The sequence below is a fragment of the Paramisgurnus dabryanus genome, chromosome 22 (assembly GCF_030506205.2).
Source record: "Paramisgurnus dabryanus chromosome 22, PD_genome_1.1, whole genome shotgun sequence".
NCBI classification, from domain to species: Eukaryota; Metazoa; Chordata; class Actinopteri; order Cypriniformes; family Cobitidae; genus Paramisgurnus; species Paramisgurnus dabryanus.
Window position 1 is genome coordinate 16,359,073 of NC_133358.1, and position 18,510 is coordinate 16,377,582.

Genomic DNA, 18,510 nt, shown 5'->3' on the forward strand with positions numbered 1-18,510 from the left:
GTCATACTTGCTCACACCTGTCATTTTATACCATTTTTAAACATGCCTGCCCGCACCACTGATTCGTATAACGTGAAGTCGAAGTTGTCGTGTGACTTTAAAAAAAAAAATCAGTGTCAGTTGCCTCTTTTGCAGTCAACCTTGCCAAAACGGCCGGCGGGATTTCCGAACTTCTGGTTTTCATTTAGCATTCTCACTCCATGAATTAAAGGGCTACATCAACATCACGGCACTGGTCTATTTACATCTCTCACAATTTCCTGAGATAATATTTACCAGTTTTATGGTTTGAACACATTAAGTTGTTGCTTGGCTAAGATGTAAGAAATCACCCGCCTGACTGCTTTTGTAGAAACGGACAGCAAATGGAAACACGAAGCAAAATTGATGTTTGCTGCTGCTTTGTTACTCTCTGGTTTCTCTCCTCTTTATTGTTTGATATTATTTTTGTCTCATACACTGGACAAAATTACCCAGGGTTCAGACACAGATTCAGAAATTTCATTTCCCATATAATTCTTTGTGAAGAAATTTTTAATATTAAATGTATTTTTTATGGCTCACTAGCAAATATGACCGTAGGCTTTGACTTTATTCTGACACCTGTCAGCGTGGATGCACTATTAAACAAAAGCAAACTTTTTTTGTTAGTAATCCAGTTGTAGTATTGTCACTGTGCATCATTGTAAGTTGGTTATATTATTAAAGGAACACGCCCACATTTTGGAAATTTAGCTGATTCACCGTATCCCCCATAGTTAGATAAGTCCATACATACCTTTCTCATCTCCCTTCATGTTGTAACTCTGTCTGACGCAGCCCCCGCTAGCTTAGCTTAGCACAAAGACTGGAAGTGAATGGCTCCAGCTAGCATACTGCTCCCAATAAGTGACAAAATAACGTCAACATTGACTATTAACACTGTGACTATTACTCTAAAGATGGGTGTGTCTCATATGACCTTGTTATTTGTACACAGTGTGACTATACAAATCACAACACATAAATAGGAAAATGTTGGCGTTATTTTGTCACTTATTGGGAGCAGTATGCTAGCTGGAGCCATTCACTTCCAGTCTTTGTGCTAAGCTAAGCTAGCGGGGGCTGTGTCAGACAGAGTTACAGCATACACGGAGATAAGAAAAGGTTTATATGGATTTATCTAACACTGGGGGATAAAGTGAATAATCTAAATTCCCAAAATGTGGGCGTGTTCCTTTAATGTTTAGTATGAGACTCGTTGTAATGGTTGATTCTGATTGGCCAGTCACAACATTTGCAGGTTTGTTATTCCCAGATAACAACCGCTCAAAACTAATAACACACTGCAACCCAGATGCTGTAAATCATTTTGACAGTTACAGTTTAATATTACATAAAAATATAATAACATATATGATTTAAAACTAAAATAAATGGCTTTTCCTTGTGGAAGGTCTGCATTTGTTAAAAATGTTTTATAAAATATCTCAAATCAATATTTATTGTTACTTACCTTACTTATGAGGTAATTTCTGCGATAACAACTGGCTGCCTATACATTATCCCTTACATAACTGAAAGTGTCCAATAATAGACAGTTTACCGACTCTAGATAACTTGAGTAGTATTCAGCTTGTCATGTGACTTCAAAATGGCTCGACCTCCGTAGAAATAACTTTTTCCAGATGTGATTGAATATGATTTGCCTCAGATATGATTGGAGATGATTTTGTCTAAACTATTACTACTATTCAAGTAATAAAACTTTATTGTGGAAAGTGGAAAAGTGGACAAAATGAGTACGCCTTTCTATCAGGGTGATTTAGTAAGTTCAAGAATATCCTTTGCAAACAGTCTTAGCACTGACAATTTATATGTTCATTCAGTATATTTATTTACCACAATCCAAAGCATCATTTAAAGGCTTATATGTGACCCAGTCTGTCAAAACCCCACTAAAGTGTTTTTTTGTGAATCATTGTTTTCTACATTATCTCATCCTACATAATGTAAAGATCATTGTGTGAAAATATAACCTTTATGTCTTTAATTATAACTGAGTTAAGCCATGTCAAAGATTTAAATCAACAAACATTGTTGCTCCTAATCTTGAATTATGAGACTTTAACCTGGATTTCACAGACAGGATGATGTATATTTAAATATATTTCACTCTATCAGCCTTATGCAACTATTATTTGATTCATTCCTTTTACAAGCTAATGCTGAGACACACAAAAATTAGAAACTCAATAATAATTTGGTGTGTATCGCTCCATCTCCCTGTAGCACAGAAAGGAATTCTTCATCTTTCCCCTGACGTGTATCAGGAGATGGAAGCAAGCAGGAATAAGGGCGTCCCCGGTGCCCCCGGAAACTTCCCGACACCTAAAGACATCAACCAAGGGTCTGGAGGGCCGTACTACACCCCTTCAGTGGGCAGCACTGCAGCCATCGCCAAAGAGCTGCTCCTGAACGGGACATCGCCCACCGCAGAGGCCCTGATCTTGAAAGGCAAAGCACCTGCTCTATCCTGTGGCTCTATTCAGCCTTCCCAGCAGCTGGAATACTTAGCCCACATTCAAGGATTCCAGGTATGGAAAATGTAGTGATTGTGCAGATCTCTCTCTCTCTCGCTTCCCACTCCTGCCTTTACCAGGACAACCAGACCTCAAATATCATAACACCTCTTGTGCAGCCTAAACTTGATCCGCTAGACTTGTGTATTTAGATTATGTGGATGAAACTGTGAACATGTGGAGCGACAGTGCATTGTCTGGTACTGTCATTGATGTTCTTGGGAAGTAATTTCCTGCAGCTTCATTTCCCCTTCCTGTCTATATTCTGTTACAGACAAAGAACAACCACCTGTCTTTATCTCATTGCTTATCCAGAGCTCATCTGTTTTTTTGTGAGTGTGTCCTTACTGTCTTTAATAGTTTAAAGGAGGAATGCCCAGATATTATTATTATTATAAAGCAGTACTTTAAATTAATCACTTCCTGTCCTTACTGTGGGTTCACATCAGCTGCGTTTGAGGCGTCAAATGCGCATCTACTGCGTCTAGTTTGCCGCTTGAAAATTTTGAGTGCACTCGCTTGATTCACGCGTGAAAGCCGCGCATGAAATTTTAGTCATCGAGACATTCACGTGGAAATTCGCATCATGGGAGGGACTTCTGCGACTCTGCTCACTTCCTGTAATCACGTCATTACTAGACAAACTCCTGATTGGTTAACGTGGCGCATTTTTCCGCCAAAGTTAAAATTTTTCAACTTGCTCGTTTCCCACGGCAACACTCAATTCACGCCATTCGCACAAACTAAACGCGCGAATGAGGTGGAATTGCGTCTACCACACCGCGCTAAACGCGCCGCGAGACCTCCAGACGCACGTCAACGCATCTTCACATTGAAATCATTCGCGCTTGACGCCTCTACCGCAGCTGGTGTGAACGCAGCATTAAATTCTTCTTCAGTTCTTAAAAGAATGACCTTACAACAAAAACTTAAATTGTTATAAATAAGAAAATGTACTAATCAGTTGGTGGACCAGTTACCCATACTGAACATAGACTGTAAAAAAAGATAGACGACGCCTGTTCGCTCTCTTCCATTGGTGAAAATTAAAGCTGCCAGTGTCCTGATATGGTGCTGACATCTTGGGTCTTGAGTCTGCGCAGTAGCGATTTCGGGACCAGTCATGCGCAGTAGTGAGCAGGAAGTGAAGCCGCAAATCAAGACCCCGCCCTCGCTCTCGTAGAATGCACATATCACACGATATCACAGCTGTCAATCATGACGTGACACCACCGTTCTATATCATTAAATAACTAACTAAACACAAACCTATTTTAAAAACAAACATTTTAATGTACCTCAGCGTGATAAAAACTACTCTATATGACAGAAACCAGCTTCGGAAAAAAGATAATTGAAGTGTAATTAAATTTTTTAGTTGGTCTCAAGTCCCATTGAATAACATGGGGAGGCGGGGTTTATGACCTATACTGGGACCAGTCACTGGGGGGCGATCGAGACTATTTGGCTTCACTTTTCAGGGCTTGTGCGGCACGCTTGATACTGACCCATCCCTAGTTGAACAAAAATGACTAGAAAGTTGCTCACCGTGATCCAGTCCACTTAATTTAGCAGCAGGCGCTTTTAATATCGGGCAGTAAAAAGTTTTATCTTAACCTGCTGAGGATGCCTTTGAAAAAGTCTTTGTTTTTGTTCAGAGCCTTCCTGTAGTCTGAAACCCGATGAAGACGGGCGAACCAGCCAAACGTAAACACGGAGCAAAGCAGCAGGTTTCACTTAAAGAAGCCAGCTGCGAGGGATGAGCCGACCTGCCTGTGCGAATAACACCACATACAAACCCCTTTCCCCCACCTAAAAATCCCTGATAAGAATCCCGGCTGGATTTCCTAATGGCTTTATCCCACTCTTATTTTCCACTGTGTCTTCTCTCACAAGGGATCTGAGCGTGTAATGGAGAAAAGGAGGATATACGCGTTTCATTGAGACGACGTGGGTCGATAATGAAAACCTGACAAAACCGCGTCGGTTGGGCTGAAAGGCAGATTCCAGGATGTCATATGTTTGTTGGCGCATGTTCGTATGGAGATCGTGCAAGCAGTACATGCATGTTGGCGAACATCAAACTGTTTCTAATCAAAACGCCACACATGATATTCACACTGCCAAAGGACACGTTTAAATCATACCAGGTCTATCCATTCAGTGATTCAATTTGTTCTTGATGGAGCTTAAACATTTGCTGTTATGAAAGCCCCTATGAGGCCCCTTTCGTACTGGCATAGGAGCAACAGAAACACCTGCAACAGTTTGGAAACACCAAAGCAAGAACCTATGTTCAATCAGTTTCCTAAAGATGCAGATGTGGTACTCGGAGACATGCGGTTATTCAAGCGACCATTTCCTGTAAAGCCAGATTTTGATCTTGAAATTCAAAACACTTAGTTTGATCGAAAAAGTTAATGGACTAATAGGGCTGCGGCTTGTAAAAATAAGGACCGAGCACAGTCTGTTTTTGGTCTTCTTGGAATTCACCTTGAGATAATTGAGATTCAGGCCCCCGACCAGACACATGGGACCCAGAAAACAATGAGATTTGATTGATGGCATTTGGCCAGAGGTTGAAAATTACATAGGGCATCAGAACCTTGGCTTTTTTGGAAGAGCGATTATATAGGACGGGTTCAAGAAAATAGTTTGTTTGCTGTTATTTTCACTGTTTAGAGCCTTGTTAGCTCAGGCCACGTTTGATTGAAAGAGGGCAGAAATAATGAAAGTGTTTGAGTAATGTACAACATATGCTCTCTTACTCTCTCTTTCTTTCTCTCTCTCTTTAACTTTTCTCTCTTCTTTTTCTCTCTTGTGATTTCTCTTTCGTTCTCTTTATCTCTGTTGTACCACCAAAAGTGAAATGTTATCACTCTTGATAGGCTTCTCATTTTGGCTTTATTTCTATAGACATTCATTTGAACTATCTCAGAGGTTCTCAGCAGTACCGTTATCTTCATTTTCAACTTTAACATACATTTTCTTTCAAATATTTTATATATACATATTTTCTTCTTGGATCCTGCTAAACACGCATCACAGCAACACTTTTGAACGGATGTGTTAAAAACAACACAATCAGTGTAAGTTTTGGGACAACAGTAAATGTGTTGTCCCAGAATACACACATCTCTGTTTATTATTGAAACACATTTTTATTAATTTTCACATAACCACAAACGGCAAGCCTTCAAGTACAATACAATAACAACAATTCAATATTGCAAGAAAAAACTTTTTCAAAACAAAACATAATGTGTTAAAATTACACTAAAATGAGCACTTTGGTCTCCAGAAAATTTCCATATAATTGACAGACAGGCTTCCCCGTAAATGTTCTGGCATCGCTCCCGTAAAGAGGACCTGGTAACATTGCCGTAACATACATGTAACATGCGTGAACAAGAGGCAGAAATAATGCCATAAGAGGCGTGTCGTATTGAGGATGTGCGTGTCATCGCAACAAGAAGTTATGGTTCAGCTCTTTGACACAGGAATTTAAACGCAGACATTCACAACGAGAAATTTTCGGAAACTGGACTGAAGCAGAGATCAGGGAGTTCGTCACTATCCGTGCTGAAGCTGAGATCATTCACCAGCATGACAGAACAGCAAATCACGTGCTCCTTATGATCTTGTCTTGAGAGAGAAATCACGTATAATTATCAAACTTCAGACGCTGTGGAAAAAAACAACCAAGTGCAGGACTTTAAAGAGCACCTATTTCTAGTGCTGTGCCGGATCGCAGTTGATCCGTGATCCATACAGATCACGACCCACGGTTCAGCTCGCATGCGATTCACGGATTAATATGCTCATTTAAATAGGGAAAGTTTATCATTTGCACGTGTTTCTAAGGCTTGCAAATGTTAACATTTAAATGATTTAAAACAATTTAACCACAAAAAGGCGCTAAAATGAGCATGTCTCTGCCCTCTGCCTGTGTGTGTGCACGCGTTTAAGTGCCCCAGTAGTGCATATACTTCAAAAAGTAAGCCAACATAAAATCTTTCTGTTCTTGACAGGGCACATACATACAAAATGATCTCACAGTATTTGTTTATGTCTTAAGTGAATTATAGAGTCCGAAACCAGTCTGTGCTTATTTGTTCTTAAAGAGACAGTAACCTCAATTAACCTACTTAAGTCTGTGTCATTAATGTTAATCAAACAACCCAAGACAAAGAGAAAAATCACTTCTGTGGCTCTAAAAAATAATAAAAATATTTAATTTGTACAATAAAGATAGTGTTATTATTCATTTAGTTCAGTTTCTGTACCCAATGCTAATTTTAGACCTTACTTAATGTGCAACTTTAAGTTTTTTTAATTTTAATAAATGTTTGTAATTTCTTTATTTGGTATTAGATTTTTCCAACCCTTTTTTGCTGATCTGAAAAATGATCCGATCCGTGCCTCAAAAACCGTAATGTCATCTGAACCGTGAGTTTTGTGATCCGTCACAGCCCTACCTATTTCATTGCTAAAAACAACGTTATTTTGTGTATTTGGTATAATACAATGTGTTCGCGTGGTTTATGGTTAAAAAACACATTATTTTCGGTTCGATTCGGTTGCTAACTTACAGGCTGTGAGTCCGAAGCGGGAGGTATTATGATAATGTCGATCTTGTCTACATCACCAATTCCAGGAAGTAAACTGTTGCCTACAATCCGTGTGTTTGTTGTAGTCCAAGAAAAGAGATTTACGTTGGAGACGATAACTTGCGTCATCGTTTCCTTTGGGGTTTGCACCTTTTGCATATCATTAACATTTACTAATGCACACTTACACACAAGGAAATGTAAAAACGTGAATCAGACAATATGTGCTCTTTAAATAAGTCATGTGTCTTTACGGGATCTTTACGGCACGTCTGTGAATGCATGCACAGATTTCCTAGAGTGAATGTGAAAGCTGATTATATACATACATATGGTTATTTTGTTTTTTAAGTTTCATGAAAAATAAGATTTTAGGGTAGGTGTTTATTTCTTTTAATACCAGACTCTTAAAGATTTTCATAATTCTTGGACATCTCTGTGATCTTAAGCACTGCTGAAACCACAACACCACTGTAATAAAAAAATCGCTGAGCTTGCAGTCTAAACTGGTGACAAGTACAAGTACAATGCTTCCTCTATTCGCAAGTCCTCTTGGCTGTTGTGACATCCCAACCTTCATTGATCTAGTTAAACCCATCAGCCTCTTTTAGTCAACCGGGTGACTTATTTGGCACAAGCATCATCACCCCACACAAACCAAGAGATTGATCTGTCTCTAAATCCCCTTTCTTTTGAGCAACCGGACCCCTGCCAGCCAGCGCTTGCTCCACGGGCTGGGGACGCGGTGAGTCGGAGAGGACGAAAGAGAGAGAAGAGGTGGAGCAGTGAAGCCAATCTCTGTGGGAACGCCGCTCTTCGCCACATGTCAGGTGCACATCATAAAGGGCCTTTTGTGCTGAGTCTGTGAGCTGCAAAGCAGTATGGGTAAGCAGAGAGCTGCAGGTACAGCTCGTGTTAGGGATGAGACCTACGGTTTCTCTTTTTATGATCCCCATTCATCTCTTTACTCTGTATGAGGTTGGATAAGTGGAGCATACTGTATCTCGAGCCTCCACCCAACAGACTATCAACTGTATACAGAGAACCCCACCTTATCTTTTTATTGGCCCTGTTTCAGGTTTTTCTCTCTTGCTTTGGGTAAAGAAATAGGTCTTCAGAAAAGTTCTTTCATTTACTTTAAGAAACTGACTAAACTGCTTATAGTGCTGGCCACTTTTATTTTGTGTTTGTGTCTTTTTCTAATCTTGAAAACTCCTGTCACCATTTATTACCTGGAAAGGGGCAGCCAGAATGTTCTTGTGGATGAACGATAACAGATTTTTCATTAAGAGTGAACTATTTCTTCAGGCTGGCTTTTTCTGATCCTTCCACACCCCTCCCTCATTGCCCATCTGTTTCTCTTTCTGTTTGTCTATCTCTCACACTCAGTTTCTAACTTCGTGTGGAAATACCAGCAATACCAAGACTCCCATCACAGACTCTCGGTTGTTTCTCTGAATCCCGTCCATTGATGTTTTCTGACCTTTGAGTGAATCACGGCCACTTTTGTAGATGAGAGAAGACGGGCTGATAGAAGAACTCGGGCTTGGATTTCTCATCCTGCCAGCGTCGGGCACACACGTGTCTATGTGAGGTTCAGGGTGCTTTGATCATGGCCGGCAGCCTTCGGCATCTATATGCCAACTGCTCGGCAGTCATGCCATAAATCGCTTTATGTGCAGGTGATGGAGGACTCTCTTTAATCCTCTATATCAGTGAGACCTGCCTCAATGATAACCTGAACCTGAGGCATTAAGTCAAAGCCTAAACATGGTGGCCTAGACCTAAGACCCAGTGACCCTGCAAGACTGGTGCTGTTGAATTGTAAGCATATACCAACGGCTATAGTTGACACTGAATATTAAAGGGACAAAAATCTGCTCATTTTCCAGCTCCCCTAGAGTGAAACATTTGATTTTTACCATTTTGGAATCCATTCAGCCGATCTCTGGGTCTGGTGGTATCACTTTTAGCATAGCTTAGCATAATTAATTGAATCTGATTAGACCATTAGCATCACGCTCATAAATGACCAAAGAGTTCCGATATTTTATTAATGATTACGCAGTGCCCAAAATTAGTCCCCTGCAATTAAAAGTTACCAAGGGGACTATTTTCGGGCTTTTTGCTTAATATCATTGCGCCTCCTGCAGCCATGTTACGGCAGCAAAGTCCTTGATTATTACGCCAGAATGAGAGTAAAGTTCCTAGCCATATCTGCCTAGTAAATCACAAATTTTAATTTTCCATCGGTCCTAAGACAGGATGTAACTACAGAAGAGTAAAGACTGTTTTCAAAAAAAGTGGAGTGTCCCTTTAAATTGGGACAGTATCTTGTATTAGGATCAATTTAGCGCCAGAAGTAAGATGGGTAACTTTGCGTTTTTTCTATGTGGTTTGGCCATTTGTCCACATGCAAACAACAGTATCGGGTGACTGAAACTGAACTTTTATAAAAACTCCTGGTTGCAGCGTTGTCGTGTAGTCCATGAAACTGGAGTTTTTGGCATGTGATGTGCTGAGGGAAACTCTGCAATGGCTTCTGATTGGCCAACATGGCTTTTTTATATCGCAATCTGTGGTTGGGCATGCTATTGACAGCACTTCATACTGGGTTTTTGCGTGTTCGTGTGGACACTGAGATTTTTTTTAATGAAGGATGGAAAAACTCAGTTTATATTAAATACCTGTGTATGTGTGGACTAGAATTAATAATACTTTTTTTGCGAAACTGATGTTATGCATTTAAAGAGCACCTATTGTCCGATTCACGTTTTTTCATTTCCTTTGTTGTGTAAGTGTGTATTAGTACATGTTAAGGATATGCAAAAGGTACAAACCCCAAAGTTAATGATGAGGCGAGTTATCGTCTCCAACGTAAATCTCTTTTCTTGGACTACAACAAACACACGGATTGTAGGTAACATTTTACTTCCTGGGATTGGTGATGTAGACAAGACCGACATTATCATAATTTCTCCCTTTGGACTCAAAAAAAATTATTATTCCATTGGCAGATTCTTTGCTTGTTAAGCAGTTTTTAGACAAAAAATATGAACTTAAAGGGATAGTTCGGCCAAAAATGATATTAAACCCATGATTTACTCACTCCCAAGCTGTCCGAGTTGCATATGTCCATCGTTTTTCAGACAAACACATTTTCGGATATTTTATAAAATGTTTTAGATCTTTCAGTTGATTAAATGTAATGTTACGGGGTCCACCCATAGTCCACGACCTTCAAGTCCAAAAAAAGTGCGTCCATCCTTCACAAATTAAATCCAAACGGCTCCAGAATGATAAACAAAGGTCTTCTGAGGGTAATCCGCGCGGTGTTGTTGTAGAAATATCCATATTTAAAACTTTATTAACGAAAATAAATACCTTCCGGTAGCGCCGCCATCTTAGTCGCGTCCGCATTCAGGAGAGAGTATTAGCGTAGTGTACGCACTTTTCTTAGTGACGTATGACAAATTCGGAGGGCGGGGGCACAGAGCAGCAGCAGAGTAGCCTCCGTAGGCTGCGTAAGCTCTCATCCTGAATGCGGACGCGACTAAGATGGCGGCGCTACCGGAAGGTATTTATTTTCGTTAATAAAGATTTAAATATGGATATTTCTACAACAACACCGCGCAGATTACCCTCAGAAGACCTTTGTTTATCATCCTGGAGCCGTTTGGATTTAATTTGTGAAGGATGGACGCACTTTTTTTGGACTTGAAGGTCGTGGACTATGGGTGGACCCCGTAACATTACATTTAATCAACTGAAAGATCTAAAACATTTTATAAAATATCCGAAAATTTGTTTGTCTGGAAAACGATGGTCATATGCAACTCCGACAGCTTGGGGGTGAGTAAATCATCATCACATCCCTTTAAAGTAAATTAGTGCTTAAAACAAGCAAAAAAATCTGCCAATGAAATAAGAAAATTTTTCTTAAAATAAGTTTGCTTTTTTCATAAACACTTAATTCAAGAAAATGTTTCTTATTCCATTGGCCAATTTTTTTTGCTTGTTTTAAGCACAAATTCGCTTAAATTTAAAAAAAATTGTCTAAAAACTTTTTTTGCAGTGTAGCATTGCATTGTAAGCAAATCTTTCAAACATGGTAAGGAGTGTCACATTTCCGACTGACGTCAGAGGTATTCAGGCCAATCACAATGTACAGATTAGCTGGACAATCAGACATACAAAGCTTTTCAAATCTGTGCATTTCAGGAAGAGAGTGAAATCTGGAGCTACAAAAATGTACTGTGTGTGGAAAATAATGTGTTTTTAAACCACGCAAACACATCGTATCATACCAATTACACAAAATAACATTGGTTTTTAGCAATTAAATAGGTGCTCTTTAAAACAAACCCAGCCTTTAAAAGCACAGTTTGTCCACAGTGGTTTTTGGGTCGAATACCAGACCTTAAGTTTGAGCCAATCCACTTGCCTTCAAGCGTGTATCATTACCGGCCATTCATAAATGGCTTTAATTTAATCACGCTTTCATTTCAACGGTGCCCACCTGCAGCATCTTTATAACATGTAACCACCATCCTGCCTTTAATGGCGAAGCACTGACTGATGATACAAAGTGATTTAATTTGATGAGAGAACATCTGGACCTCAATGGAGTTGTATAACTCAGCAGCAGTTTCAGGTTTATAATTTCAATAACAGAAGTGGATTGATGTGACTGTTAAAGGGGGACTTGCTCCATTTATGGTGAATGATATGATTTATAAGATCATTTTCGTATCGGTATGCCTTAGACACCCAACCCTACCCAATAATATTGACTGGTGTACATTAATAGTTGGTAAGTGATTGTTTTTGGACGTCTAATAAGTCAAACATTTGTGTTATAACTATAAAATCTGGCATGTATGAAGTGTGTTGATATGCAGCGTGTACATAAGGACTAGAAGAAGCCATATTTGGATTGGAAAAATTGTGTGTTATCTGATAGATTGGGTGGCAATGTGCAATATCTGTATTTGTAAAATCTAGACTGAAGTCTCATAATTTAATCTTTGACATGGCCTTAATGTTGTTTACATCATGAAGGATGATTTTATGTAAAAATTGTAATTCACAAAAATGACTTCAGTTGTATATCCCACATTAAATCCTGTCTAATTCATGCAAAAATGCACACAATTTTTATCCTTGAGAGCACTAAATACATGCATGTTACCACATGTTGAAACTAGATGCATTATAAACAGACATGTTATGTCTTTAAGCGCTGGCTTAGTACTTGTAAAGCTGCGTTGTGTGATGTTATCAGGCGACCTATGTGTTAAATCCACCCGCAATATTGGTAGAGATAAGGATCAGCTGCGAACATGTGCTAATGTTGAAAAAAAGATACTCCATGTTGTTTTAATGTTCCTGTTCCTTTCTTATGTAGCAAATTCCACTTTAATGGAAATGAAAACCAGCAGATGGTGTAGGTTTTTAACGTATGCGCCATAAGATGTTCCTCAAGCCATCTCATGACGTAGTTTATCCTCTTGTGTTTTTCTTACCCCCCATATTCTCCTTTCTCAGTGTGAAAACCACTTCAAATGGTGCTGGCAGCGTCTAACGCTCGGCTTGACTTTTGCTTTTCCACCGCACGTCTCTGACTTGTACACAGTCAACATCAAACGCATCTCCTATCCAACCATCAAAGAGCAGGACAGTTTGTTTCTGTCACTTCTGCCCTTCCCCTTTTACCAGACTTGGTGTTTATGCTGGGGTTTCATTAGCAAACACATGCTGGACGTGATAATCCCTCGCGTCTGATTTTTGTCTCGTTCTGATGGGGCCCAGCTGTGACGCTGTGGCGCATTTGTACGAGGAACGATCTCCAAAAACAGAGTTTGTCAGAGAGATGAATATTGGGTCTGACAGGAAGCTGGGACTGATCTGAGTGTCTTAAACGCGACGGTGGCCCATAGTTATTTGCTTGAAGAGCAATTAGGAAAAGCTTTAAATCAAACATAGTCGCAAACAGCACAAGTGACGGACACACAGTCAACATGTATGATTACTCAATAGCTCAAACACATGAGATTAAGTTAAATAAATGTCGTAATATTGTATCTTGGCGAGGCTGGCGTGATTTGATTTTAGGGAATGTTGTTATAACAATATGTTTGGTTAGTGAACTACCTATCAAGGCAGCATATTAAGACATCAAATGCTCAGGATGTATAATTTACTTCAAAAGGTGGTCCATGTAGTTATGCTCCCCCTAGGTTACAATGACATGGATTTTTTGCATAAAAAGTAATCCCAGAATGCATTGCCCCCAGCCAAGTAAAAATACATATAAAGTTGATATAAATAAAACTTGAATTCAAAATATTAATTTACTGTTCAGTCAAAACATAATTTAATGGATAATAGTGGTAATACGGATTGCCGGGAATACTTGTCATTGGCAGGGAAGTGTTTTCTCTTAATTGACAAGTTAGGGCGCACTCACATTATCCAAACCAAACCGCGCTCGGGCGCGTTTGACCCCCAAAGCCTGGTTTGTTTGACTAGTGTGATCGCTTCGTTCCGCGCCCGGGCGCGGATTGTTTAATCGCGCCACGGCCGGGTTGCAGAGGTGGGCCGGAGCGCGGTTCACTTGGGCTCAGGCGCGGAAGGCTGTGGTGTGAGCGCAATCGCGCCTGAGCGCGATTCAAAAGGTGAAGACGTCAGTTGCGCGACCACTCACCTTCATCTGCATCCGTAAAAACCTTTTGATGCGCGCAGCGGGGTTACGTGAATGTCCGAGCTGCGCACGTGACAGATCAACTAAGCAATATGATGACATGTGAGAGGGCTGTCTGTAATCGCGCACCAAACGACTCCGGATAAAAAAACACAGACTTATCATTACGGTGGGTTCCAGTGTTAAGAGAGCGCTTTACTTCCTGCTTTTTCAAAACAATCGCATCTTAATGACGAAAGCGCGCCCGGACTCGGATCGATAAGAAGTACAGTGTGAGTGCGTGCACCTGGGGGAGTAGGGAGGGGTGGCAATCGCGCCCAGGCATGGTTTGGTTTGGTTGGGATAATGTGAGTGCGCCCTTAACTCAGCAGTAGCGGGGAGAGAGTTTACAACAAATACAACCTATGGTAAAGTGTTAACATTTTGAAACAATAGCTGTAGACAATACGATTTTATTTGACTAAGGCACACTGTCCAGGATCGTGAATGCTTTTTGAAAAAGTTAACTTTTAATTGATGGAACCAGACAGACTGACCTGTACATGCTCACTCAATGGATGGATGGTGTGACAGGATTATTTTCAGTTAAGTTTAAGTTTATTAAGTGGCTTGATATCTGCACTTTATAGAAACACATAGTGTGTATATTAAAGAGAAATTGAGAGAGTATTAATCATAAGATGTTTATAATTATGTGCTGGATGGGTGCGGACATTGGGGGCCCTATTTTAATGATCTAAGTGCATGGTCTAAAGCGCACAGCTTTTACTAATTTAACAATGGGAAAAATGGTTTGTGCGCCTAGCACGCAGTCTAAAATGGTTGTTCCTATTCTCGTAATGAGTAATGGGTGTGTTTTGGGTGTAACGTGCAATTGACCAATGAGAATCTCATCTCTCAATCCCTTTAAAAGCCAGTTGCGCTCACTCATGTCATATTTAGATGGTGGAATTAAACTGAAAACTGCAGAGGAAGAAGACCACCAGTTTAATATTGATGATAAAAAAACTGCATTGTTTTTATTTGTATTGAAATTGATATTTTTTGTATCAAACCTTTGGTTTCTTTTTAAAAGTCATTTTCTTTCAGTCATGGAAATAAAATTAGCAAGCTTTAAATTGCTGTAAATGTATGGATAACCTACATGATCAGTCTAATCTCAAAGAATAATTTACAAATATGCAAGAAAAGGTTTGTACTCAAAAAATACTTTATTTGTAAAGAATTTACAAACGTGTGGCGAGCGCCATTGACTTTAGACTAGGGCTGGGCAAAAAAATATATCTTTCGATTAATTGTTTTTTTTTTAAACGTGGTCGATTCAAAATCGATTCTCAAAGAGCCGAATCGATTTTTTACTTTCATATTTATTTACGCAAACATTGAATGTAAGATTAACGTTAATCTAATTACTAGTCTTTTTCACTAGATGTCACCCTCTTTTTTGCCTTGCGCGATGTTACGAAGGAGCGAAGGGTGAGCCTTTTATTCATTCATTCTGTGCTTAAAATGGCTGTTTCAGGTGCTTCATCGACGTTGATGCCACCTTCACAAAAAAGTCAGAGGTATGGAAGAATTTTAGATTTTGCAAGCAAGACGACGATGACGACAGTGTTGTGGCTTTTATTTTTTTATCAATTACCTGCTTGTAAACTGCTGTTCACTGTTCTTTTTTATTAATGTAGTATTTCTATTAAATCTATATTCATTGAGTTGAATCGAGAATTGAGTATAAAAAGTGACCCGAGAACCGGAATCAAAAATTGAACCGAAATCGAATCGATTTGATAGCTTGTAAATCGAAATCTTATCGATCTGGAACATCTGAATCGATACCCAGCCCTACTTTAGTTTAGGTTTTAGTTGGTCAAAGGCAGAATCTATTTCAGTTGCAAAATAGCAATGTGTCAACAATGCGCCTGAACACACCTCATTTTCAGACCAGCACGTCCATGGGTGCTCAAATAGGCGGAAATGCATTTGCTATTTAAACAACGTGACACTGGATGTGAAAATGATAACTGTGCTGCACTGAAACTAGCAATAAACACTTGCAATAAACGCTTTACGCTGCATTGCGTCGGGTGTATGATAGGGCCCTAAGTGTGTGCTGCAAACACGAATATCATTTTATCATGTCTGTCCAGTCTGCTCGTTTCATTGCATTTAACCACGGCTGTCGTTGTTGTTGTTTTTGCAGTAGGAATGCGATTAAATGTAAAATACTAACGTCTATTGTTTAAAGGGTCTTTTGTACATAATATTACTATTTGTGTGTGTGCTATCTATGATATGTGTGCATAAATGCTAAGTGGAGTATAATGCAAGAGGTTAACCTCAGACTGTTTTATTTCATTTTACGAAGTGCAGATTGGTGCCTATATGTAATGCATTTCAAATCGGTTACTTACTTTAAAAAGCAGGAATGCAGACAGCAGGAGTGTTGGCAACTCATTGGGTTTTCGAAACAGATAAACTCCAATTTTATTTCATTTGACTTGAGTTGAATATAAATATTTATTTTTTAACCAAATGGCCTTTAAATGACAGTCACACATTCTGCTTTTTAAAATCAGTGTTGTTAACATTGTCTTTAAAACACTTCACAGTGGCATGTGTCATGGATCTCACCCTTAAGGGCTCTCGGGAACTTTACATAAACATTTATTTCTTCAGAGATTCCATGAGTTTGCCACACTGCAAACAATCATTCTCAAGCTTAGTGGTTTTAGTCTCGTTTTTAGTAAAACTATCAAAACATCTTTAAAGTGAGATACATTACATTAACTTAAAGTTAACTCTCGTTACCACGTGATGTTGTTTTAAGGATAAACACTAACTAAATGTTGTTAGATTTATACTGTTGCGGTCTATCATGACATTCTCGAATTGGCATGTTGATCATGATTCAGCATGCATGCATTCACTAGGACAGTTTTTTTAAATACATTTCTTTAAATTTTGTGCAGTTAAACCTCTGGAAAACATTGTATAGTTTATAGTTTTGCAAAACTAAGTTCGAGGTTATTTTATGTCGTGAATTTGCTGCAAATGAAGGCCCCCTACACAAGAGAGGGGGGCACACTTAAAAGTTTGAAAAGCACTGCACTAAGATGCACATTATTGAGGAGTTATGGGTGGTATATTCACTTCCACAAAGCATCTTTGGACAAACCACAATGATGATTTAATAGATGAAGCTTAAAAGAGTGTAATTATATCCAGTGATCCCACAGAATTGATTTACTAAGATTTGTCAGTGTTTTATGAGAGACCTAATCTATTCCATAATCTAAATCTTTCTTCCTATCATTAAATGAAAAATTTGGTTTTGTGCTTATCTTTTATAATCAGCTGGCCAATAAAAGTGGCCTTATCACGTTTTGCATCTGTCACATGTGTGTTGGAAGAGCATTGCGTGTATAATTCAGATACGATCAGCAAGTTTAGTGCTTTAAATTCAAGTGTGTGTGTGGCAGGGTTGTGTGCAGGAAGGATGTTTGTGCCGTCCACTTAAAGTCCTGTGTAGCATCTGTCTGGCTGAGCGCAGCCTAGGCTGCTGTTTAAAAAATATGAACATAAGTCAATCCGAGACAGTTCTTCGGCTACATGAGACTCTGGAAGCAGTCAGTCACACATTGTATCCAGCCGTCCAGACAACCACGTGCAGTTTTTTCCATGGAACAAAACCTGTGTAACTAGACACAGAGTTTATTAAATAAATTTGGCAGCGCTAAAGGTCCTCAAAACTTATAGGGACATACAGCTTAGGGTGGTCCTTATAATGGGTCAATTTTTTTTGTTCAACTCTCACCCCGTAAATGTGTAAGGATATCATTAAAAACACACTTTGCAAAATTTTGAATTGTTCCTACAATATCTATAGGTTGCTCAAAGCCTTTGAATATTTCCGAAATCACATATTTTTACAAAAACTGTATCACATAATACGCGAATGTGTTAAACTTCAAAGGTCTTGAGCAACCTCTAAATATTAATTAATATTGAAAAAAAAATTGCCTAATTTTTTATGTATTTATTTAAACATATTGGTGGGGTGACAGCATGAACTTTTAAAAGTTGAAAAATAAGGACCACCCTAATGCTGCGTTTACACCAGCCGCATTTGAGGCATCAAAATCGCGTCTACTGCACCTAGTTTGCTGCTTGTTTGAATGTATTGGCGCATCTAGAACGAAGTAGACGCGCAGAAAAGCAAGCATTTGACGCGCATCAGAGGCGAAATCCGTTTCTTGTGGGAGGGGCAAGTGCTATGCGGTTGTCTGTTTGCAAGATGGCTGATGTTGATTGTGCATTTATCGAGAGAGTTACCGGTTTGTATTTGGTCACCTTACTATAGGGGAAAATAGTTTAAAAAACGGCGGAAATGCAGCGGGTCGATAAACGTCACGTGACTCAAAAGTGAAATGTGTATTTACAACCTACCAGGTTGTCCAATGTACTCACTGAAACTCTTCCAAGCGAGGTCCTTTTTATTCCTGTCTCTATAGACCGCTTCACGGTTCACTTCACAGGAGAATTTGCGCTTCGCATTTCGCATGTCATGTCAGAAAAGTCATTTTATCAAGTTGAGTTGCGTATTATTCGGTTGAATCCAAAGAGTATTTTCATCTAC

The 18,510-nt window shown here is 39.3% G+C and overlaps 1 protein-coding gene across 2 annotated transcripts in view; it reads left to right on the forward strand.

Annotated features, from left to right (window-relative positions):
- stau2 (staufen double-stranded RNA binding protein 2) overlaps positions 1–18,510 on the forward strand; it is a 114,831-nt gene that overhangs the window by 48,386 nt on the left and 47,935 nt on the right. For both annotated transcript variants that reach the window (XM_065294944.1, XM_065294945.1), the window contains exon 12: positions 2,272–2,576. In XM_065294944.1, the coding sequence (XP_065151016.1) occupies positions 2,272–2,576 (305 nt within the window). The remainder of the gene's footprint in view (positions 1–2,271; positions 2,577–18,510) is intronic.